The sequence below is a fragment of the Gopherus flavomarginatus genome, chromosome 2 (genome assembly GCF_025201925.1).
Source record: "Gopherus flavomarginatus isolate rGopFla2 chromosome 2, rGopFla2.mat.asm, whole genome shotgun sequence".
NCBI classification, from domain to species: Eukaryota; Metazoa; Chordata; order Testudines; family Testudinidae; genus Gopherus; species Gopherus flavomarginatus.
The window spans coordinates 298,489,517-298,514,404 of record NC_066618.1 but is presented as its reverse complement, the minus strand read 5'-3'; the positions used below and the strand labels follow the sequence as shown (position 1 = coordinate 298,514,404).

The window sequence follows — 24,888 nt, the reverse complement described above, 5'->3', positions numbered from 1 at the left end:
CAAGGGAGAGGCAATTCTTGATTTAGTCCTAAGTGGAGCACAGGATCAGATCCAAGAGGTGAGTATAGCTGGACCGCTTGGTAATAGTGACCATAATATAATTAAATTTAACATCCCTGTGGCTGGGAAAAACACCACAGCGGCCCAGCACTGTAGCATTTAATTTCAGAAAGGGGAAATACACAAAAATGAGGTTAGTTAAACAGAAAATAAAAGGTACAGCTCCAAAAGTGAAATCCTTGCAAGCTACGTGGAAACTTTTTAAAGACCCATAATAGAGGCTCAACTTAAATGTATTCCCCAAATTAAAGAACACAGTAAGAGAACCAGAAAAGAGCCACCATGGCAAAACAACAAAGTAAAAGTAGTAGTTAGAGGCAAAAAGGCATCCTTTAAAAAGTGGAAGTTAAATCCTAGTGAGGAAAATAGAAAGGAGCATAAACTATTAGCCAGGATGGGCAGGGATGGCGTCCCTAGCCTCTGTTTGCCAAAAGCTGGAAATGGGCAACAGGGGATGGATCACTTGTGATCACTGTTCATTCCCTCTGGGGCACCTGGCATTGGCCACTGTCGGCAGACAGGATACTGGGCTAGATGGACCTTTGGTCTGACCCGGTTGTTGGCCATTCTTATGCCCTGGATGGCTATTGAATGCAGCCCAGTTTGCTTTAGCATTGTCAATATCTGTGCTCCCCCCTTTCTCTCCAGTTCCCTAGTGAAGGAGTTGGGTGGCTTTTCCAAGCCATGTTGGTTGTGTTGGTGGAACCTGTTGATCAGGGTGCCAATACGTGTGCTGTTGCTACCAGTAAATGGCAGATCATCAGCCTTGGCAATCAGAAAGCAAAGTGTAAAGGGAACGAGATTGCTTATTCCAGCCACGTAATGCCCTGATGACCTTGATTGTGCCTGTCTTTTCCTTTGTGCAACAGACATGAAGTCTTTCATAGATTATTTAAGCATTTTGAACTGCAAGCAATGCTCTCTTTGCTTATAATAGATTAAAATGGCTCCAGAGTTGCATTGATTCCATGGTATAATTCCTAGCATAATTCCTGGCTGCATCTTGTTGTGACCTCTCTTGAAGGCGAGTGATGCACCAGTAGTTTTCAGCAATCTGTTGGATAGTCCATCAGGTGTCTGACTGTTAGGTATATGCTGCGTAAAAGAGATTATCCTCTGGAAAAATTACTCTGGAAAAAGGCATTGTGGGGTTCCTTATTTGTGTCTTGATGACTCTGGAATAAATTTCCTCAGTATGAAAATTAAAGAGTGGCTTTTTAGTCTGCCTAAAAAGCTTCCCCTGGGATCGGAGAGTCAAGCTGGGTTCTTTTCTTGATTGTGCGTCACTACTATGAAAAAAAAATCTGCCATCAGAATTTAGCCAACAATAGAATCCAGCTCACCAACTGCGGTGTGACTATGCAGCTCTCATTGGAAGAAAATGAAACAGTCACTTATTTAGGTCAGTAAATTCAGCAGCTCTGGCTAGATACACATTAGGGAGATCTACTGAGTAAGAAGGAGCTGTTTTTAAATAATCACTTTCCGACCAGAGTCTCAGTAAAGAATTGTCTCCTTTTGGAGGCTCCTAAAGCCAAACAGTCACCTGCCTTGCAGCAGTCATTTAGGGAGCAGTGCAACAAATCTGTAATTGCTAGTCTGCCTTGACACATGTTTTTCCAAGACATGTTTTGAAGACAGCCATTTGCAGCTGAAAAGTTGACTACTCCTCTTCTGCTGCAAGGGGGTGGCGGGGAGTTTGACTTCAGAGAACACTAGACAGCAAGTAAATATTGACTAAAAATGTATTTTCCCCAGGTAGACACCTTATGTCAATGCTGATCCTGGAGGATATCAGTGTTATCAGCCTAGTACATATTCTGACACCCAGTGGGACTGGGAAATCAAGACTGTGGAGGGATATGGTTATCCCTGATCTCTGAAGAAGCAACACATGCAAAATGGGAAGCAAATTGGAAGAATTTAGTTTTGTGTGCACCCATCAGAAGTATGGTGCTCTCTAAAAGCTTTGTTCAGCTCTTTTCTTCCATGTAATTAGCTGCACGCAGAGAAATCAAACATCAGCCCTCTCACTCTGTTTTACCAGAGACAGATCTCGATGCATCCCCTGGACCTACTGGTCTCCTGGAACATAGGAACTCTATAGTCACCAGGTAACTACAGTAAAGCTGTGTTATCCGGCACTTTACCAACCATAAAACTCTAGAAATCGGCATTTCTGATATCTCCATAAAAGTTTGGTTGGCTCAGAGCTGGCAATCTCCCTCCCTGGCTTCGCGTGGCTCCCTGGAAGTGGCGACATGTCCCTGCTGCTCCTAGATGGAGTAACAGTCACAGGAGCTCCGTGTGCTGCCCCCATCCCGCCCTGAGTGCTGGCTCCACAGCTCTCATTGGCCAACAGCTAGTGGGAGTGGCAGGGGCGGTGCCTTTGGGTGGAGGCAGCGTGCAGAGCTGCCTGGCTGTGCCTCCGCCTAGGAGCAGCAGGGACATGGTACAGCTTGTGAGGAGCTGCCCGAGGTGAGCACTGCCCAGATCCGGCACCCCGAGCCCTGTCCCACTCCCCAGTCCCCTGCCCCGAGCCTGAACCCTGCACCTCCTCCCTTGCTCCCAGCCCTGAGTCCCCTCCCTCGGTAAATATAACTCTTAGTTAACTGGAATTTTTGACTAATTGGCACCCTCCATTTCCCCAAAATGCCGGATAACAAAGCTTTTCCTGTACCTGGATATTCCTGTCTCCTCAGCTGGAAGTTTATCACAGGCTCCAACTGTCACAAGATGTGGGCTAAGCAACCTTTGAAATACTTGGTAGCTTCCTCTGGTATCTGCAGGTGGTGGGTTGTTCACTGATATTTGGTGTTATCAGGTGCTCCTACTAGGAACATGTAGGTCCCAATTCATTGAGGCCCTTAAACATGTGCCTACTTTTAAGCGCATGAGAACTTGGTGGAACATCTCTCATGCTTAAAGTTAGGCATGTGCTGCAATACCCTCCAAATCGGGACTTTAATTATTGTTCACATGCTGTGTGATGTATACGCACAGAGCAAGACGAGCTGCGATCTGTGCGATGTCGTGTTTATAAAAATAGGTTGTAGTTCTTCAAAGCTGCAGTCAGCTCTTCCCCTATCCCAGAGGCATCCTGCAACATGGACTTCATAGGGCAATTTTTTAGAAATACTGGGTAAAATTTTCAAAGCACCTAAGTGACTTAGGAACCTGAAGCTCATTGAAATTCAATGAGACTGAGGCTCCTATGTGTTTAAATCACTTTTGAAAGTTGGATTGGGCTTCTGTGTCACATAGGTACTTTTGAAACATTTACCCTAGACTCTTGTGTTTGATGGAAAGAAAACTTCCCAGTATGTTGTAAGGATGCTGCCTTGAAGTTAGCAATGTTATCTAAATATCTCTTTGTTCCTCCATTTAGCCGAGCTGTTCAGCGGAGTTTAGCCATCATTCGTCAGGCCAAACAGAAGAAAGTGAAGGAGTATTGTATGTACTACAACCGCTTTGGCAAATGTAACCGTGGGGAGAGCTGTCCCTACATCCATGATCCGGAAAAAGTAGCTGTCTGCACCAGGTGGGTGCATGAACACATAACTTTTCTTGTCGCAAGCGCATACTTGTGCTTCATCTCAATATGGTTGGACACAGAACTCACCTGCAATCAGTCCTTGCCTCTGTCGCACGTTTTAGTGAAACAGACCAAACAGTAGCAATACTTTGAACTAGTATAGAATTTTATATCTTCAAAGTGCGTGTCATGCCAGTAAAACATTATTTGAACTGGGGAGAGTGTGAGTGAGAAAGAGAGGGAGAGAGATTTGCTTTAACTACATGTAATGATGGCCTTAAATCCGGAGCTTGTCTTTCATCCCAAAGGATGCCAGAACATTCTTTGGTAAGTTTTTAACAGGAACCACAAACACACAGATTTCTGAGAATCATAGCAACGTTGGGTTGGAAGGGGCCTCGAAAGGTCATCAAGTCCAGTCCCCTGTGCTGAGGCAGGACCAAGGAAACTTAGACCATCCCTAACAGGTGCTTGTCCAACCTGTTCTTAAAAACCTCCAGTGATGGTGATTCCACAACCTCCCATGGAAGCCAGTCCCAGGGCTTAATTATCCTTATAGTTAGAAAGTTTTTGCGAATATCTAACTTAAATCTCCCTTGCTGCACATTAAACCGATTACTTCTTGTTCTACCTTCAGTGGACATGGAAAGCAACTGATCACCTTCCTTTTCATAACAATCCTTAACATATTTGACGACTGTTATCAGGACCCCGCCTCAGCCTTCTTTGTTCAAAATGAAACGTGGTCAGGTTTTCTAAACTTTTTTTTCATTCTTGTTGCTCTCCTTTGGATTCTCTCTGATTTGTGCACATCTTTCTTGAAGTGTGTTTTCCAGAACTGGACAAAGTACTCCTGCTGAAGCCTCACCTGGGCCAAGTAGAGCAGGACAATTATCATCCACACTGACATGCCTGGTTTAAACACACATTAGTAATAATTCCAGCATATATCCATAAGTCTTGATACACACCAAGTACATACATCACACAAGAATATCATAGACTATCAGAGTTGGTAGGGACCTCAGGAGGTCATCTAGTCCAATCCCCTGCTCAAAGCAGGACCAATCTCCAACTAAATCATCCCAGCCAGGGCTTTGTCAAGCCGTGCCTTAAAAACCTCTAAGGAAGGAGATTCCACCACCTCCCTAAGTAACCCATTCCAGTGCTTCACCACACTCCTGGTGAAAAAGTTTTTCCTAATATCCAACCTAAACCACTCCCACTGCAGTTTGAAACCATTACTCCTTGCTCTGTCATCTGGTACCGCTGAGAACAGTCTAGATCCATCCTCTTTGGAACCCCCTTTCAGGTAGTTGAAAGCAGCTATCAAATCCCCCCTCATTCTTCTCTTCTGCAGACTAAATAATCACAGTTTCCTCAGCCTCTCCTCATAAGTCATGTGCTCCAGCCCCCTAATCATTTTTGTTGCCCTCTGCTGGACTCTTTCCAATTTTTCCACTTCCTCCTGTAGTGTGGGGCCCAAAACTGGACACAGTACTCCAGATGAGGCCTCTCCAATGTTGAATAGAGGGGAATGATCATGTCCCTCAATGTGCTGGCAATGCCCCTACTTGTACAGCCCAAAATGCAGTTAGCCTTCTTGGCAACAAGGGTGCACTGTTGACTCATATCCAGCTTCTCGTCCACTGTAACCCCCTAGGTCCTTTTCTGCTGAACTGCTGCCTAGTCATTCAGTCACTAGTCTGTAGCAGTGCATGGGATTCTTCCGTCCTAAGTGCAGGACTCTGCACTTGTTCTTGTTGAACCTCATCAGGTTTCTTTTGGCCCAATCCTCCAATTTGTCTAGGTTCCTCTATATCCTATCCCTATCCTCCAGCGTATCTACCACTCCTCCCAGTTTAGTGTCATCTGCAGACTTCCCGAGAGTGCAGTCCATGCCATCCTCCAGATAATTAATGAAGATATTGAACAAAACCGGCCCCAGGACCAACCCTTGGGGCACTCTGCTTGATTCTGGCTGTCAACTAGACATGGAGCCATTGATCACTGCCCGATGAGCCCAATGATCTGGCCAGCTTTCTATTCACCTTATAGTCTGTTGATCCAGCCCATACTACTTTAACTTGCTGGCAAGAATACTGTGGGAGACTGTGATGTAGTAGGTACTGTCTGTGTGGGGTGTGGGAGAGCAGGGGAGGACTTTAGGGGATGGACGATGCCAGAGCCTGTAACCTGAGCTAGGTAAGGGAGGGGAAAGGCCAACACCTTTACCCGGGAAGGGGACAAAGGAAGGGAGTGGCAGGAGGGAAGCAGTTTGAGTTTGGGCTTGGGGCTGTGTGGGGGGAATTCAGGGTATCCTAGCTAGGATCCAAGCACCCTGAAAGCCCAGAAGGACTCGGTGGAGGGGTTCTGACTGTGCCTGCAAGCCCTGCTGTAACCTGTGTTCCTGTTGTCCAATAAACCTTCTGTTTTACTGGCTGGCTAAGAGTCACTGTGGGTCCCAGGAAGAGGGGTGCAGGGCCGGACTCCCCCACACTCCGTGACAACTGGTGGGAGCGGTGGGATATACTGCACCCCGTGGACGGCGGTTCCTGCAGTAAGTGACTGGGGAGCAGTAAAACGAAGGGGTGGTTAACCCCTGGGAGTGTGTGCCCAGTGAGAAGGACTTTGCAGTAACAGGGTCCCCTGGGGGATTGCAGCGAGCGGTCCCAGGGGCGGAGGAGTCTGCAGCTCGACCCCGGCAGAGAGGTAGTGACCTCAAGAAGGGCTGGTGCACCAGGGGTCCCCCTGGAAACCGTGGGGAGCGGCGAGCACCCCGGCCCGTGAGTGTCCAGCAGGAAGATGTATGCCAAGCGGCGCAAGTGTGACCTGGTGGAGCTGTGCAAGCAGAGGGGGCTGCACCCAGGGAGGCTCAGCAAGGACCAGCTGATTGCCCAGCTGGAGCAGGGAGACAGCATGAATGAACGGAGCCCTGTGTCTGAGGGAAGCAGCCGGGCAGATGCAGCGCAGGCACCAATGTCTGTCCCCGCTGGGAGTGGTCAGCCGGCGGACGAGGGCTTCCCGAGACCCCCCCTTCCTAGGCCTAGGGGAAGGGCGGGGAGGAGCCCAGTGTATACCGAGGGCACCGTGACACCCCCGGCCAGCAGGGGATCCGCCCGGCGAAGCTCACCCCCCAGCAGGGGATCCTCCCGGCAACGCTCGGCATCCGTGGAGCGGACGCGGCTGGAATATGAAAGGGAGCTGAAACGGGAGGAGCTCGAGTTAAAGAGGCAAGAGCTGGAGGAGAAGGCGAAACAGCGTAAATATGAGGAGAACCAGCGCCAGCGTGAGTGGGAGGAGAAGGAGAACCAGCGTAAACATGAGCTGGAGCTGGCCCGGCTGGCGAGCAGTGGGGCCCTGGCTGCGGTGAGTGAGGGGGGGCCCAAGCCTACAAAGAGCTTTGATAAGCACTTGCTGCCCCGGCGTAAGGAGGGGGAGGACATAGATACCTTCCTGACGGCCTTTGAGAATGCCTGCGAGCTGCACCGGGTTGACCCTGCAGACAGGATCGCAGTTCTCACCCCCTTACTGGACTCCACAGCCGTGGAGGTGTACAGCCGACTGAAAGGGGCGGAGGCAGGGGACTAGGAACTGTTCAAACAGGCCCTGCTACGCGAGTTTGGGCTGACTCCTGAGATGTACCGGAAAAAGTTCCGGAGCCAGCGTAAAACCCGTGAGGTCACATACCTACAACTGGTCAACCGGGCGCAGGGGTATGCCCGCAAGTGGACAGCTGGGGCCCAAACTAAAGAGGACCTGCTTGACCTATTCATACTGGAGCACCTGTATGAGCAGTGCCCGTCCGACTTGAGGCTGTGGTTGATGGACCAGAAGCCGGAGAACCCACAGCATGCAGGCCAGCTGGCCGACCAATTTGTGGACAGTCGGGCAGGGGATGGCAGGGAGGAGTCTCGAAGGAGCAAGCCTGCCTCAACGCAGAGAGAGAGTCATCATGGGACCTCCCAGCGGGGTCCTATGGAGAACCCCCCCAAAACGGGAACATCCAGCGGCAGGTCCCTCCGACCCACTCAAGGGGACCCACGAGACATGGGCTGCTATCGCTGTGGCCAACGAGGTCACATACGGGCCCAGTGCCCCAAGCTCAGGGACAGACCAAGCAGACCCAACCTGCAGAGGGTGGACTGGGTAAAAACCCAATTGGAGGAGGGGCTACATTCCCAGGAAAGGGGGGCTGGCAACGTACCACCTGTGGATGCTCCAGGCTCCGGGTTTTTGGTTTACCGGGTGGGCGCAGGGCTGCCCCTCCGGAAGGAGTGCATTGTTTCCCTGGAGGTTGATGGGAGGAAGGTCACTGGGTACTGGGACACGGGCGCAGAAGTGACGCTGGCCCGGCCCGAGATAGTGGCCTCAGATCGGATGGTGCCTGACACCTACCTGACCCTGATGGGCGTGGGCGGGACCCCATTCAAGGTACCCGTGGCAAGGGTACACCTGAAATGGGGGGCCAAGGAGGGCCCCAAGGATGTGGGGGTACACCGATATTTGCCCACTGACGTGTTAATGGGAGGGGACCTCGAGGACTGGCCTAGTAACACCCAGAGTGCCTTGGTCGTGACTCGTAGTCAGAGTCGGCAAAGGGCACTGCACCCCGACAACGGGGAAGGTACTCGACCCGAAGTGCAGGACCCTAACCCAGGGAGCGGGGAACGCCCAAGGGCACGGTGCAGAGAGGCTGCGGCCTCAGACCCAGCCAGCAAGAGAGAGCCGGTCCCCATTCCTGTCCCAGCTGCTGAGTTCCAGGCCGAGTTGCAGAAAGATCCCTCCTTGCGGAAGCACCGGGACCGGGCTGACCTTAGTGCGATACAGACCATGAGAAGAGGTTGCAAGGAGAGGTTCCTGTGGGAGAAAGGGTTCCTGTACCGAGAATGGGCTCCCCCAGGGGAAGTAGAGTCATGGGGGATCAGGAGGCATCTGGTAGTTCCCCAGAAGTTTCGTCACAAGCTGCTGTACCTGGCCCATGACATCCCTCTCGCAGGGCACCAGGGAATCCGCCGCACCAGGCAGAGACTGCTACAGAACTTTTACTGGCCTGGGGTCTTTACCCATGTCCGACAGTACTGTCAATCCTGTGACCCCTGCCAGAGGGTGGGGAAGGCCCGGGACAAGGGGAAAGCGGCTTTGAGGCCTTTACCCATCATAGAAGAACCTTTCCAGAAGGTGGCCATGGACATAGTGGGACCCCTCAGCAAGATGACCCGGTCAGGGAAGAAATACATCCTGGTGGTGGTGGATTTTGCCACTCGCTACCCCGAGGCGGTGGCCTTGTCCTCTATCGAAGCAGACACAGTGGCAGATGCGCTGCTGACAATTTTCAGCCGGGTGGGGTTCCCCAAGGAGGTCTTAACGGACCAGAGGTCCAACTTCATGTCGGCCCTGCTCCAGTCCTTATGGCAGAAATGTGGGGTCCAGCACAACTGGGCCTCAGCGTATCACCTCCAGTCCAACGGGCTGGTAGAAAGGTTCAACGGGATGCTGAAGATGATGCTAAAAACATTTCTGAACCAGCACCCGCAGGATTGGGACAAATACTTACCTCACCTGCTGTTCGCGTACAGGGAGGTGCCCCAGGAATCTACCGGGTTTTCACCTTTCGAACTGTTGTATGGAAGGCGGGTAAGGGGGCCCCTAGACCTGATGAGGGACGAATGGGAGGGGAAGGCCTCTCCCGAGGGAGAGTCAGTGGTGGAGTATGTCCTGACCTTCCGGGAAAGACTGGCCGAGCTCATGGTCCTGGCCAGGGAGAATCTGGCCCGAGCCCAGAGGAGGCAGAAGGTCTGGTATGACCGCACGGCACGGGCCCGTGCCTTCGCCACCGGAGATCAGGTGATGGTCCTCATCCCCGTGAGGAGAAACAAACTCCAGGCCGCCTGGGAAGGGCCCTTCAAGGTTATCAAGCAACTGAATGAGGTAAACTATGTGGTGGAGCTGTCAAACCGGGCACATCACCGTCGGGTGTACCATGTGAACATGATGAAACCATACTATGACAGGGGGAATGTGGTGTTGGCCGTGTGTGGACATTGGGAGGGGCAGGGAGATGACCCCTTAGTAGATCTATTCCCTGGGACCAAAGCGGGTTCCCCCCTGGAGGCGATTCCCCTCTCTGATCAGCTGACCCCGGGCCAGCACGCTGAGATCGGGGGGGTGCTGCATCTATACCGACAGCTGTTTTCCAACCAGCCTGGACGCACTAATTTGACTGTCCACCGGGTGGAGACCGGGTCACATCCCCCTATAAGATGCTCCCCTTTTCGGGTCACTGGTAAAACTGCCCAGGATCTTGAAAGAGAGGTCGGGGACATGCTGGCTTTGGGGTGATCCAGCCGTCTTCCAGCCCTTGGGCCTTGCCAGTGGTGCTGGTTCCCAAGAAGGATGGGTCAATCCGGTTCTGTGTGGACTATCGAAAGCTCAATGCCATCACCGTATCTGATGCCTACCCTATGCCCAGGCCTGACGAGCTCCTAGACAAACTGGGAGGTGCTCGGTACCTCACCACTATGGATCTTACCAAAGGCTACTGGCAAGTGCCGCTGGACGCAGATGCCAGGCTGAAATCGGCCTTTATCACCCCTCTGGGGCTCTATGAGTTTCTGACCCTGCCCTTCGGCCTCAAGGGAGCACCGGCCACCTTCCAGCGCCTGGTGGATCAGCTACTGAGGGGGATGGAGAGTTTTGCCGTGGCATATATTGACGACATCTGCGTCTTCAGCCAGACCTGGGAGGACCACATGTCCCAGGTTAAACAAGTCCTGGACCGACTCCGAAAGGCTGGGTTAACAGTAAAGGCTGAGAAGTGCAAGGTGGGGATGGCTGAAGTATCTTACCTGGGCCATCGGGTGGGGAGCGGCTTCCTGAAGCCGGAACAGCCAAGGTGGAGGTAATCAGAGACTGGCCTGCCCCCCAAACCAAAAAGCAGGTCCAGGCCTTTATTGGGATGGCGGGGTACTGTCGAAGGTTCGTGCCCCACTTTAGTGCCATAGCTGGCCCCATCACTGAACTGTGCAAAAAGGGAAAGCCAGACAAGGTGATCTGGACTGAGCAGTGCCAGGAGGCTTTCCGGGTGCTGAAGGAGGCTCTGGTTAGTGGCCCAGTTCTGGCAAACCCAGATTTTGACAAACCCTTTATGGTGTTCACCGATGCCTCAGACACGGGACTGGGGGCACTGTTAATGCAGGAGGATGAAAAGGGGGAGAGACACCCCATCGTGTACCTGAGTAAGAAGCTGCTACCCCGGGAACAAAGCTACGCGGCCATTGAGAAGGAATGCCTGGCCATGGTGTGGGCCCTTAATAAGCTAGAGCCATATCTCTTTGGGCGACACTTCACCGTGTACACCGACCACTCTCCCCTGACCTGGCTGCACCAGATGAAAGGAGCCAACGCCAAGCTCCTGAGGTGGAGCCTGCTCCTGCAGGATTATGACATGGACGTGGTCCATGTGAAGGGAAGTGCCAACCTGACAGCGGATGCGTTGTCCCGGAGAGGGGGCCCTGAACTTCCCCAGGTCACTGGGCAGAGTGACCCCGCTCAGTTCAGTCTCGAAGGGGGGAGAGATGTGATGCAGTAGGTACTGTCTGTGTGGGGAGTGGGAGAGCAGGGGAGGACTTTAGGGGATGGACGATGCCAGAGCCTGTAACCTGAGCTAGGTAAGGGAGGGGAAAGGTCAACACCTTTGCCCGGGAAGGGGAACAAAGGAAGGGAGTGGCAGGAGGGAAGCAGTTTGAGTTTGGGCTTGGGGCTGTGTGGGCGAATTCAGGGTATCCTAGCTAGGATCCAAGCACCCTGAAAGCCCAGAAGGACTCGGTGGAGGGGTCCTGACTGTGCCTGCAAGCCCTGCTGTAACCTGTGTTCCTGTTGTCCAATAAACCTTCTGTTTTACTGGCTGGCTAAGAGTCACTGTGGGTCCCAGGAAGAGGGGTGCAGGGCCGGACTCCCCCACACTCCGTGACAGAGACTGTATCAATAGTTAATCAATATTAATGGTCAGTCACCTATTAGTTTTCAAATGATGCCTCACGTGGCATATTTTGTACAAAGATTATTGCCATAGTGCGTAGGGTGTGAATACGGGGATGCGTAGGGTCACAGTCCCCCAGAATGGTACTAGCTTTTTCACAACTGCTTCGCATTTCTGACTCACATTCCGTTTGTGATCCGATATAACCCCCAGATCTATTTCATTAGTACCAGTGCCTAGCCAGTTATTCCCCATTTTGTAATTGTGTATTTAATTTTTCCTTCCGAAGTGCAAAGTACTTTGCACTTGTCTTTAGTTTATTTCACCTTGTTGATTTCAAACCACTTTTATAATTTGTCAAGGTTGTTTTGAATTCTAACCCTATACTCCAAAATGTTTGAAACCCCTCCCAGCTTGATGTCATCCACACATTTTATAAGTGTACTCTCCACTCCATTATCCAAGTCATTATAGAAAAATGTTGAAAAATACCAGACCCAGGACAAAGGACCCCACTAGATATTACCCTCCCCAACTCCCTCAGTTTGACATTGAGCCATTGATAGCTACTCTTTGAGTACAGTCTTTCAACCAGTTGTGAACCCACCTTTTGTAATTTCATCTAGATCATATTTCCGTAATAATTAAGTTGTTTTCCTATGGCAAAAGATCAAAGGAATAACTCGTGTATGCTGTCTGAGAATCAGCATTAATGTCAAATCAACATGTTCTCTGGCTAGGGTGAAGTTCTACAGCCCTTAAATTTAATAGTAAAGCTTAGAACTTACTGTCAAGCACTGATTCTTCTCACCTCTGTGAGGCCAAGTATTGTCTCTGGTGGCTGGGGAAAGTGAGGCAGAGAGTAAATGGTTTAACCAAGGCCACAGGGGGGAGTAGTCCCACAAGGGTAAGTTCTTTCACCAATCGTGTTCAACATGTACATGCCGCCACTAGGTGAACTGGGCAGGTGACACAGACATCAGAACAGTGTGGGGTTTTAGCTGCAGGACTCGTTAGCCTGCACTTTACAAAAGTCTGTCATCTTCTTCCTCCTGTCCCATGTTTATTTTATGCCAATGGTTTTAAAAAGATTATAATCCAGTTTAACAGATCAATTATAAAACACCTGTCCTGGGGAGAGTATCTAGAATTCAGTAAAGGAGGAATTGCTTCTTGTTTGACATCTAACAGGTGTGAGCTTCTCTGCCTCTCAGGTTAGGTTTTCCCCTTGATGGAGCATGTGAAGATGCAAGATATTTGGACTCTGTTGCAACCACCCTCCTCTCCAGCGTGCGCCATATGCACAAACCTGCTTTCAGCCCAGTCTGTTTTCCTGGAACTGAGATGCTGCGCATACAAACACATTTCCTAGCGCCCCTCACTGTGGGCTAGGCCCTCTGAACAAACCACTCTGTGATTCTGAATCTTGAGGGGGGGATGTTCTGAAAATGCCTCTGAGATGGGAAAGAGACTGTGCTGCAGTCAGACATTGTTGTATAGCTAATCCCAGGTAACAAACAGTTAAAGTTGCTTCAGGACCCATCCACTGGCCCAGACCTTTCAGAACAGGGGAATGCCAAGCTAAGGGAAAAGTTCCCAACATTCCAGGCCACCTGGACATCTCTGTCAATGACCCACATGCAGACATCGCTTCTGCTTTCAATTCTGACCACCTCTGCTCCTCACAGAGCACCAACAGACCTTGCTGGAGCTGCATGCTCACACATCCAAAGCTGCTGCAGATTGCTGCTGCTAGGGTTAGGGCGAAGGTTTGGCGTTAGTGGTTTGCTTTCTGTCACACAGTAGTTGTGCTGACTCCAGCCTTGCTTATTGTCCTACACGCTCCACCGAAAAAAACTATTTTACAAATGACTGATTAGACAAGTAACATATTGCAGACCCGTTCCTCATGCCTCCTCCTGGGGCCCAATCATCTGACATTCTTAAGGCACTCAGTGCCTTGCAGGATTGAGCCCTACGATTCTGGGTGCCAGCAAATGAGCCCTGTGGCGTTAGATGCTGGGCGAGCATGTCTGAAATGAAGACATGAAACATTTTTTAAACCAGGGGTCTGTGGTGCACCTATTTCATACTCCACTTCCAACCTGTGCCAGTACAGAGGCTCCCCGACTTACACCATCATTCTGGTCCGGAAAGCCTTGCGTGACCAGAATTTGACGTAAGTCGGAAACATATATTGTTCAAGCATAAAAAACAAACAATTACAACAAAAAGATTGCGTTGACCTTAATTCTATTGTTATCCTGGCACACTGAAGGCTGCATTTTGGTAGTGGATGACAATGGGCTTAATTGGAAGATGAGGAAGGAGAGGAGGAGACAGGCATGATTTGAATGAAATAATAGGGTGAAATAACAGAAATACAGTGTCACTGAAATAACATGAGACTGAGAGGCTGTGAGAGCGCAAAGCCTTCCCTTGTAGGAGATGCTACTGCTGTATTCCTCCGCACACCACACTACAGTTACTTTGTGTTCCCGTACGCTATGCAATATTTTCCACAACTCAAAAATTTTATTTATGCCTTATGGAACTTTTTTGCGTAAGTCGAGTCTTGTGTAACCCGAGGAGTGTCTGTACTGTGCTTGTTAAACATTTAAGCCTGATCCAGGCAATATTTTCCCCAGGGTTAGTCTGACTTCATGTAAACCCTCCAGTAAATCCATTATTTTTTCCTCAAAGCACAGGCGACAGTCTCCAGTAGGGGATGGCAGCCCATTTCTGTCCTGAACTGTGTAATTTTGAATGCTGCTGCACACTGAGATGTTCCTCTCCGGAGGATGCCATCTCCGTACATATCCTTTTGTAGCAACATGCCAGGAGTGGAGAGGGATCATACCTGTGTGGATCTTACATACCACTGACCTGAGGAGTCATTCTCTGTGGCAACACTTGTGGAGCTTGTCATGCCAATAAAACCTCATTGAATTGAACTGAACTGTGTGTGTCGGTTGCGATCTGGAAAGTACTGTGAGATGCTACAGGTTGAGATGATGTGTAGCTGGGAAAGGATATTACTTTATTACAGAGAAGCATTGAAGACTGGTCCCAGCTCATCTTACTTGCCCCTGTTGCTGTAAAATGTTTGAAAAATGAACAGTTTTGCTAGTATCATTTCTTACCCAACTGTTGATGTTATGATATTATTCTTTTAAAAAGTCATCTTAAATCATTTCTCCTTTAAGAAAATGCCTCTTCAGATCCCCACTCCTGCTGCTAGAAATCATTTGGATCGCATCCATAAACTTACACCGTGCTTTACAGAGATGAAGGCACGTTCCCTGCTGCAATAAATGGTTAAGTCATAGCGGCACAAGCAGTGCTGTGTAACTCCAAGCGGGTGCATAACATCGAGAGACTGTATTTGGAGGATTCCGGTAACTGACAGAGTTGGGTCTGAATGTGTCTGTCTGAATTTAAAAATCCACTATCGCTGTGATATCTAAATACTGATTAATCGGAAGACGCTGGCTCTAAATGCCTACACATATTTTAGGGTCTTGTTTTCAGAATCTTGAGCTCTGATCTTCATCCAGAGTTCATATATTATCCCCCATGTCTTTTGAATCCAAACCTTAAATACCCCTGAATGGGGGACCAGGCCTTCCTTTGTCTCTGTTCACTACTGGGCACAGTAAAGTCCCAGTGCAACTGGATCCTTTGGGCACTGCCAAGGTATGAGTAATCCTCCTGATAACCGCAGGGTTTCAAACACTCCATCTGTAGTTTGTTGCTCCGGTCCCTCTGGTTACTGATCTGCAACTTAGTTGTCTAGAAATCGTTCATGAGCCATCACTTGCTCTTTTAGGGGGAAAGATAAGTACCAATTTAATATGTGAAATGGGCTTTAATAGGAAATGTATGGAGCAGTTATGTAATGTTCACTTGAACTGTGCCTCAGGCTAATACAAGTATGAAATGGTGAGTCCGGGGATATTCTCTGTGTTTAAAATAGCATGTTTCTGTTTGTAATACTCTGGATCTGTCTCTAAACCCTTTTCTGGTTCTTTGGCAGATTTCTCCGTGGCACATGCAAGAAGACTGATGGGACATGTTCATTTTCACACAAAGTTTCTAAAGATAAGGTCTGTATGGTTTTCTAATGAGCACATTCCAGCTTTATGAGAGAGTTGACCTAAGGAAGCAACACTTCTGCTGGTTGTAGGGAAGTCTATGCTATAGAGTGTTTCAAATTGAGTTCATCTACAGTTTGCTTGCCAAGCTGTTCAGGCTCATTACGAGGTCCTAGCTTATAATGAGAGAAGAGTGTGCCTCTTAAACCAACTTGGTGAATCAGTATATTAGTGCATTAAGCAGCAAATTTGAGACTAGAGCACCTGGGGCTGTTTGCAGTGCTGGTAACGTGTCTGGTTAAGGGGTATTTAAGCTCTTGAGATCAGAACAGAAGCACACGGAGTCAGAGCATTTGCCATCTCTTTAAGACTGTGCTTCATTCTACGGGCTTGGCTACACTCACACTTTACAGCGCTGCAACTGGGGTGTGAAAAAACACCCCCCTGAGCGCTGCAAGATACAGCGCTGTAAAGCGTCAGTGTAATCAGGGCAGCAGCGCTGGGAGCACGGCTCCCAGCGCTGCACGCTACACCCGTAAGGGATGTGGTTTACATGCAGCGCTGGGAGAGCTCTCTCCCAGTGCTGCCGCTCCGACTACACTCACACTTCAAAGCGCTGCCGCGGCAGCGCTTTGAAATTCCAAATGTAGCCATACCCTAAATCACTCCACAGCTGGGGTCAGACTGAGAGGCTGTTGGAACGTACCGTAGTTAGGAGACATAAATTAACCTTTTTTTTAAAGAAAAGCTAGACAATGAAACTGTCTGGCAGAATGATTTTTAATTTCATCATTTTCACTCTGCTTGGAAGTATTCGGAGCTCTTTCGTTTTATTACACAGACTAAGGTTGAGAGATAATTAGATTTTCTTTTAGCGATTATTGGCTGATAATTTAGCAGGTTAATCTTCATTCGCTGGATAGGACTTCAAATTGGAGGTAACTTGTGAGGTCTCAATCCGGCAAAGCATGTAAGCACATGCCTAAATGAAACCCTGGGACTTAAGAATGTGCTTAACTTACATACTTGGGTTCTTTGCTGAGGAGGGTTGGACTTTGCCCCTGTTGAGCACACACTTAAGTGGTTTGCTGAGTCAGGGCCTGTATGAATGAGAGAGAAGTTCTCAAGCCCTAGACAGAGAGTCAGAACAAAAGCTAGAGGGGCTAATGTCCAAGCCAGAAGGGTTTTTTCCCCTAGGAACCCATGCTCCCACAGCAGCAGGAATCACGGTATCAGAAGCAGTTCGGTCTTCATGTTCCGCTGTAGTGATGGAGGTGCAAGAGGCTGGGGTGTGAAAGGGAAAAGATCCCTCCCCAACAGTCCATGAACGCTATGCCTCCCCAGTCCATCGTGTCACTCAGTAATTATTCCAGCCCCACTGTGCATAATTCTGGCATGTAGTTTGCCTACATCAGCTTTAGTGCAACTTTAAGGACAGGAATCAAAGCACCAGAAAGCTGTCAGATCAGGAAGCATTGCTTTTGTTGCTTGTCCCACAGATCATCCAAAGATACCGCCATAAATCACCCTGGAGATGCCACCTTCCGGTCTCTCCTTTCTCCAGTCCCTATTGGTTAAATGTCTCTCTCTTCCATTCATAGTCCATCACGCCATTTATGTAATCAAAATGTATGACATCGAGCTTTGACTAACCCAGCGATACTGCCAAAGGATTTAACCATCAGCCCTCCATGTCTAACCAGTGTTTGAAACAGAACCATTTTCAACAGCTCTCGTCTCTGGATGCAGCTTACTTGTTTTTCTTTCTCTCTGGTGGTGGTTGATGGGTAGCTCCAAAGTGATCCCAAAGGCCATCTGACTCGTACTCTGAATTATTCACCAAAGTGCCACGTGGGGCTTTTTGTGCACACCGCACTTGTAGTGCAGTCATTTAATCATCAGTATGTAAAACTGTGTATGGTCTAGAGCAGGGGCGGGCAAACATTTTGGCCCGAGGGCCACATCAGGGTTCCGAAACTGTGTGGAGGGCCGGGTAGGGAAGGCTGTGCCTCCCCAAACAGCCTGGCCCCCGCCTCCTCCCGCTTCCTGCCCCCTGACTGTCCCCCTTAGAACCTATGACCCATCCAACCCCTGCTCTCCTTGTCCCCTGACTACCCCCTCCCGGGACCCCCCGCCCCATCCAACCCCCCCCGCTCCGTACCCTGACTGCCCCGACCCCTATCCACACCCCTACCCCCGACAGGTCGTCCGGGACTCCCACATCTATTCACCTCCACCAGAATCTCCACCCCATCCAACTGCCCTCTTCTCCCTGTCCCTTGACTGCCCCCCAGGGCTCCTTGCCCCTTATCCAACCCCCCGCTCCCTGCCCCCTTACCATGCCGCTCAGAGCACCAGGACTGGCAGCTGTGCTGCCCTGCCGGAGCTAGCCACACCACCACCCAATCTAGAGCACCGGGACAGGCCGGCGGCTCCTGCAGCCCCGCCGCCCAGAGCACTGGTGACATGGCGAGCTGAGGCTGTGGGGAGGGGCCAGGGGCTACCCTTCCAAGCCGAGAGCTCCAGGGCTGGGCAGGAGGGTCCGGCCTGCGGGCCGCAGTTTGCCCAGCTCTGGTCTGGAGAGTGCAGATCAGGAACTTCTGTCCTCCCTGTCTCAGAACACAAGAACAAGGAGAGATTTGATGACTTCAAAAGTCGGGGAATTCAGAACTGATAAGTGAGTTTTTTTTATACAGCGTGTAACTGGACTGTGGAAGTCATTGTTGAGACCAAGAACTTAGGAAGATTCCGAAAGGGACTGGATGCTTATGTGGAGAGCAATAGTATCCATTGTTACAGTTAACGCTAACAGCTGTTTTGGAAGGAAATTACTTTTCGTGCTTCAGAGCCTGACCCAATCTCCCACTCTTAGAGATCAGAACGAGACCAAACGTGAGGGGACGTTTATCCCACATTTGCTATTGCTGGTTCCTGACAGCTTCATTTGAAGTATCTAGTGCCGATTGCTGTCAGAGACCGGACAGTGGACTAGAGGGACCTGGGGTCTAATCCAGTCAGGCAGTGTGTTAGCACTAGTGTATTGAGTAGAACTACCCACACCTGTAGTCATGCGCGTGTGTGTGTATCCTGCAGTGCTTAGAGGCATGTTGTGATGGCATTTCTCATACCTAGTCATGCCTAAAATCTCTGTTACACTGTAATCCTTAGCATTTCCCCCCTTCCACTACATGCGTGCCCTGACCGAGTGCTTGTCTCTGGGATCTCAGGAACGCCGGGACAGTGAGGGTTAAAACAAGTAGCTGGTGCCTTTTTTTTTTGTTTAAGTAACTGTTGCAAGTGTTTCAGTGGAGTTCTGTGAACACCCCAGGCAGCATTACTGAACATGTCCAACCTCAGAGAAACCCCCTAGAGTGAAATGGCTGGAAATGATCAGCCAGTTCCCCAGAGCCTCCACCCAATGTACACCCCCACCCAATCCTAACTGTGTCCCTAAAATAACAGCTTGACCTTTTGCTGCCGGTTTGCAAAGGTGAGACTCTCCCATTCCCAGAGCAGGTAGCACAGCTCCATGCCATGCAGTCCCTCACCTCTATGGGAGGCAAGTTTGTAGAAATTTTGGTGGTGCCCAGAACCCGCCCCCCCAACTCCGCCCCCTCAAACTCCACCTCCACCTGCCTAAGGCTCTGGGCGAGGTTTCAGGGGGGAGGTCTGGGGTGCAGGTCCTGGGCTGGGGATTAGGGTGCAGGAGGGATGCAGGCTTTGGGAAGGAGTTTGGGTGCTGGGTGCAGGCTCCGGGCTGGGGCACGGAGTGGGTGTGCAGGAGGGGGTGAGGGGTGCAGGCTTTGGGACGGAGTTTGGATGCAGGCTCTGGGCTGGTGGTGGGGGTGTAGGAAGAGGTGAGGGGTGCAGGCTCTGGGCTGGTGGTGGGGGTGTAGGAAAGGGTGAGGGGTGCAGGCTCTGGGAGGGAGTTTGGGTGCTGGGTGCAGACTGGGCTAGGGCAGGTGGTGGGTGTGCAGGAGGGGGTGAGGAGTGCAGGCTTTGGGACGGAGTTTGGGTGCAGGCTCGGCTGGGGGTGGGGGTGTAGGAAGAGGGAGGTGGTGCACGCTAGGGCAGAGGATCAGGCTGCAGGGGAATGAGGGCTGGGGCAGAGGATGAGGGGTTCGTGCTGCGGGGGGGCTCAGAGCTGGGGCAGAGGCTCAGTGTGCAGGGGGATGAGGGCTCTGGCTGGGGATGAGGATCAGGGTGCGGAGGGATGAGGGCTCTGGCTAGGATGAGGATTAGGGTGCAGGGGGATGAGGGCTCTGGCTGGGGATGAGGATCAGGGTGCGGAGGGATGAGGGCTCTGGCTAGGATGAGGATTAGGGTGCAGGGGGATGAGGGCTCTGGCTGGGGATGAGGATCAGGCTGCAGGGGGATGAGGGCTCTGGCTGGGGATGAGGATTAGGGTGCAGGGGGATGAGGGCTCTGGCTGGGGATGAGGATTAGGGTGCAGGGGGATGAGGGCTCTGGCTGGGGATGAGGGCTCTGGCTGGGGATGAGGATCAGGGTGCGGGGGGAGGAGGGCTCTGGCTGGGGATGAGGATCAGGGTGCCGGGGGATGAGGGCTCTGGCTGGGGATGAGGATCAGAGTGCAGGGGGATGAAGACTCTGGCTGGGGATGAGGATCAGCTTGCAGGGGGATGAGGGCTCTGGCTGGGATGAGGATTAGGGTGCAGGGGAATGAGGGCTCTGGCTGGGATGAGGATCAGGGTGCCAGGGGGATGAGGGCTCTGGCTGGGATGAGGATTAGGGTGCAGGGGGATGAGGGCTCTGGCTGGGATGAGGATTAGGGTGCGGGGGGATGAGGGCTCTGGCTGGGGATGAGGATTAGGGTGCATGGGGATGAGGGCTCTGGCTGGGGATGAGGATTAGGGTGCAGGGGGATGAGGGCTCTGGCTGGGCTGAGGATTAGGGTGCATGGGGATGAGGGCTCTGGCTGGGATGAGGATCAGGGTGCAGGGGGATGAGGGCTCTGGCTGGGATGAGGATTAGGGTGCGGAGGGATGAGGGCTCTGGCTGGGGATGAGGATTAGGGTGCAGGGCGATGAGGGCTCTGTCTTGGGATGAGGATTAGGATGCAGGGGGATGAGGGCTCTGGCTGGGGCAGAGGATTAGGGTGCAGGGGGATGAGGGCTCTGGCTGGGATGAGGATCAGGGTGCGGGGGGATGAGGGCTCTGGCTGGGGATGAGGATTAGGGTGCAGGGGGATGAGGGCTCTGGCTGAGGATGAGGGCTCTGGCTGGGGATGAGGATCAGGGTGCGGGGGGAGGAGGGCTCTGGCTGGGGATGAGGATCAGGGTGCCGGGGGATGAGGGCTCTGGCTGGGGATGAGGATTAGGGTGCAGGGGGATGAGGGCTCTGGCTGGGGATGAGGATTAGGGTGCAGGGGATGAGGGCTCTGGCTGGGATGAGGATTAGGGTGCGGGGGGAGGAGGGCTCTGGCTGGGATGAGGGCTCTGGCTGGGGATGAGGATCAGGTTGCAGGGAGATGAGGGCTCTGGCTGGGATGAGGATTAGGGTGCAGGGGGATGAGGATCAGGGTGCAGGGGGATGAGGGCTCTGGCTGGGATGAGGATCAGGGTGCCAGGGGGATGAGGGCTCTGGCTGGGATGAGGATCAGGGTGCCAGGGGGATGAGGGCTCTGGCTGGGATGAGGTTTAGGGTGCATGGGGATGAGGGCTCTGGCTGGGATGAGGATCAGGGTGCAGGGGGATGAGGGCTCTGGCTGGGATGAGGATTAGGGTGCGGGGGGATGAGGGCTCTGGCTGGGGATGAGGATTAGGGTGCATGGGGATGAGGGCTCTGGCTGGGGATGAGGATTAGGGTGCAGGGGGATGAGGGCTCTGGCTGGGCTGAGGATTAGGGTGCATGGGGATGAGGGCTCTGGCTGGGATGAGGATCAGGGTGCAGGGGGATGAGGGCTCTGGCTGGGGATGAGGATTAGGGTGCAGGGGGATGAGGGCTCTGGCTTGGGATGAGGATTAGGATGCAGGGGGATGAGGGCTCTGGCTGGGGCAGAGCATTAGGGTGCAGGGGGATGAGGGCTCTGGCTGGAGATGAGGATCAGGGTGCGGGGGGATGAGGGCTCTGGCTGGGGATGAGGATTAGGGTGCGGGGGGATGAGGGCTCTGTCTTGGGATGAGGATTAGGGTGCAGGGGGATGAGGGCTCTGGCTGGGGCAGAGGATTAGGGTGCAGGGGGATGAGGGCTCTGGCTGGAGATGAGGATCAGGGTGCGGGGGGATGAGGGCTCTGGCTGGGGATGAGGATTAGGGTGCGGGGGGATGAGGGCTCTGGCTGGGATGAGGATCAGGCTGCAGAGGGATGAGGGCTCTGGCTGGGGATGAGGATTAGGGTGCGGGGGGATGAGGGCTCTGGCTGGGACAGAGGATCAGGGTGCGGGGGGATGAGGGCTCTGGCTGGGGCAGAGGATCAGGGTGCAGGAGGATGAGGGCTCTGGCTGGGATGAGGATTAGGGTGCAGGGGGATGAGGGCTCTGGCTGGGGATGAGGATCAGGGTGCCGGGGGATGAGGGCTCTGGCTGGGGATGAGGATCAGGGTGCAGGAGGATGAGGGCTCTGGCTGGGATGAGGATTAGGGTGCGGGGGGATGAGGGCTCTGGCTGGGATGAGGATCAGGGTGCGGGGGGATGAGGGCTCTGGCTGGGATGAGGATCAGGGTGCATGGGGATGAGGGCTCTGGCTGGGATGAGGATCAGGCTGCAGAGGGATGAGGGCTCTGGCTGGGGATGAGGATTAGGGTGCGGGGGGATGAGGGCTCTGGCTGGGACAGAGGATCAGGGTGCGGGGGGATGAGGGCTCTGGCTGGGGCAGAGGATCAGGGTGCAGGAGGATGAGGGCTCTGGCTGGGATGAGGATTAGGGTGCAGGGGGATGAGGGCTCTGGCTGGGGCAGAGGCTCAGGGTGCAGGGCCGAGCGTTGGGGCTGAGGATGAGGGTTTGGGGCGTTGGAGAGGCTCAGGGCTAGGGCAGAAGAGCAGAGTAAGGGCAGCCTGCCTTGCCATTAGCGGCTGGCAGGCACTAGGACCCTGGGGCAGCAGACAGCAGTTGTGCCAGGAGCAGTCCTCTGGCAGCACGAGCAGGCAGGGTCGCGGCGGGGGGGGGGGGGACACACAAGGGGAGGGGTGGAAGGCGGAGGCCGGGACCCACTCCAGGCAGGGACGTGGCCGGGGGAGACCTGCGGGGGCCGGGGCCCAATCCGGGCAGGGCCGGGGGAGAGACCCAGCTCCAAATATTGCTGGAGCAGGGCACCCGACCCTGAATATTCCTGGAGCCCGGGCACCTCGAGCCCATATAACTCGTCGCCTATGCTCACCTCCAGTCCCTCCAGTCTGTGTGCCTCTCATCCACTACCCACTTAACCATCCCTTCCACCCCCACATTCCTGCCCTTCCACATGTCCCCCTCTGTCCTGCCAACTCACCCCCAGTCCAGGCCTTGAGTCAGGAGCAGGTCAGATTTTATTTCTAAACACAGGGTAAAATGATTGGACCTTTCTGGGTAGTGATGTGAAAATAGCTCTGGGCAATGCAACACGGGCTGTAGGCTGCAGGAATGGGATGTAGGTGACACGGGAAAAGAGAGAAAATACTGCATGGTCACTTTAAGGCGCACACAATCCTGTCCAGGGCATTTTCACTACCCTGGCCTACTGAGAATCAGGACCTGGGCTGTCTTCAGCCTGGCCCAACCTCCCCTCCCCCAGCAAGCAAAATAAAGCTTAAGCTGTGTCAGTTGGGAAAGTCCAGAGTCCTTACCTTACCCAGTCTCTTCCTTCTGGCTCCCTGACCACTTCCTCATCTTTCCCTGCTCCACTCCCCTCCATCAGCATCCCTCTGTTTCCTCTAGAGGCCTGCCTTAGCCATCCCTGTTCCAGACAGCACTGGAGCACAGGCTCATTCTCTTCAACTCCAGGGAAGGGACTGTGTCTTGTATTCGTACAGCTCCCAGCACGACGGGCCCTGATCCTGAGGGGGCTTTCGGGGGCCACCACAATCTAAAGCATAATCATGATACTTAAAGTTAAGAACGTACCTAACTGCTGTCCTGAATGATGACACTTCCCTGATTCAGGGCCTTAATATGCCCCTGGCCAAAGTCCTGTCCCTGTGTGTCATGCAGGGTATCACAAGTGGGTTTTGTTACAGTGTAGGCTTCTGTTGGACTCTGTCCACCTGTCGGTTTCCTTTCCGGGGATAGTTTTGTCAGCGAAGCCTTCTCTGTACCCAGAAGCAGTAACTGTCATAGCAGTGAGTCTCGGACATAGAAGAGCATGCAGGACTTCCTGTACATCTGAAAAACCAATAATGTGAAAAAGTCCATTGTGCTACCAAACGGGGAAAGTGACTGTCCCCAGCATTAGTCTCCCTTAAATGGTTCAAAGGTCCCCGGTTGCCATCTTGTAGTCAGTGTGGGCTGGAAGAGAACAGCCTTCTTTGCTGAGTTCAGAGCCCATTCACTGTGATTTATGGCTGCAGGAAGCAGGCTCCCCAAAGCAAGAGGCGACTCCGACATTCACTTCTGTAGCTTCCTGTTAACCTGTGTAATTACTAGCAAAGGTGATGTTAGCCTCATTTATCAAATACAAACCCAAAGAGAGAGACAGGTGAATTCATTCAGCACAGGAAGAAAAGTGGTTTTCTGCTGCTTGGAGGCTTTGCTATGACCATGCAGAGCAAATTCCACTTGCTTTTCAAATGAGGAGTTTTGGGGGGTTATTTTTTGTTTTAACTGTTCGAGCTGAGCTTTTGTTTGTTGATAATGTGACTTTCCCTTGGCACTGTTAACTTCAATGGAGGGTGTGGGTGAAGAGGTACCAGGCTCCATCCATATCAGATCTGGGGTTGATCACTGGGCAGATTCTTGTAGAGTAAATTGCCAGGAGATCAGTGTAAATCATCCTAAATTGTAGGGTAATAAGATTCTTTCCCCCTTGCTGCCCCCGCCCCCAGCAGTCCAGCCCTAAATATCTGTGCTCTGAACATACACAACACTTGCTGGTACCCTCTGAAGCTGGATTGCTTGGTAAGCTTCATAGTCATATCCTGCTTTAGCCAGCCGTTCCAGCTTTTACAGCTGTCTGTCTTGCCTTCTCTTGCGGGGCTGGTGGTCCTCCAGCACCCTTACAGAAATGTACAGCGCCTCAGACAGCCTGGAATATACCCAGTTTAGATTGTGCTGCTTAAATCATCTGTTCACTG

General features: G+C 52.1%; 2 protein-coding genes across 3 annotated transcripts in view; one reads left to right on the top strand and one right to left on the bottom strand.

Annotated features, from left to right (window-relative positions):
• Positions 1-24,888, bottom strand: part of RHPN1 (rhophilin Rho GTPase binding protein 1) — a 974,759-nt gene that overhangs the window by 262,395 nt on the left and 687,476 nt on the right. The window lies entirely within an intron of this gene.
• Positions 1-24,888, top strand: part of ZC3H3 (zinc finger CCCH-type containing 3) — a 374,847-nt gene that overhangs the window by 237,435 nt on the left and 112,524 nt on the right. For both annotated transcript variants that reach the window (XM_050940706.1, XM_050940707.1), the window contains exons 7-8: positions 3,449-3,601; positions 15,613-15,682. In XM_050940706.1, coding sequence (XP_050796663.1) covers positions 3,449-3,601; positions 15,613-15,682 — 223 coding nt within the window. The remainder of the gene's footprint in view (positions 1-3,448; positions 3,602-15,612; positions 15,683-24,888) is intronic.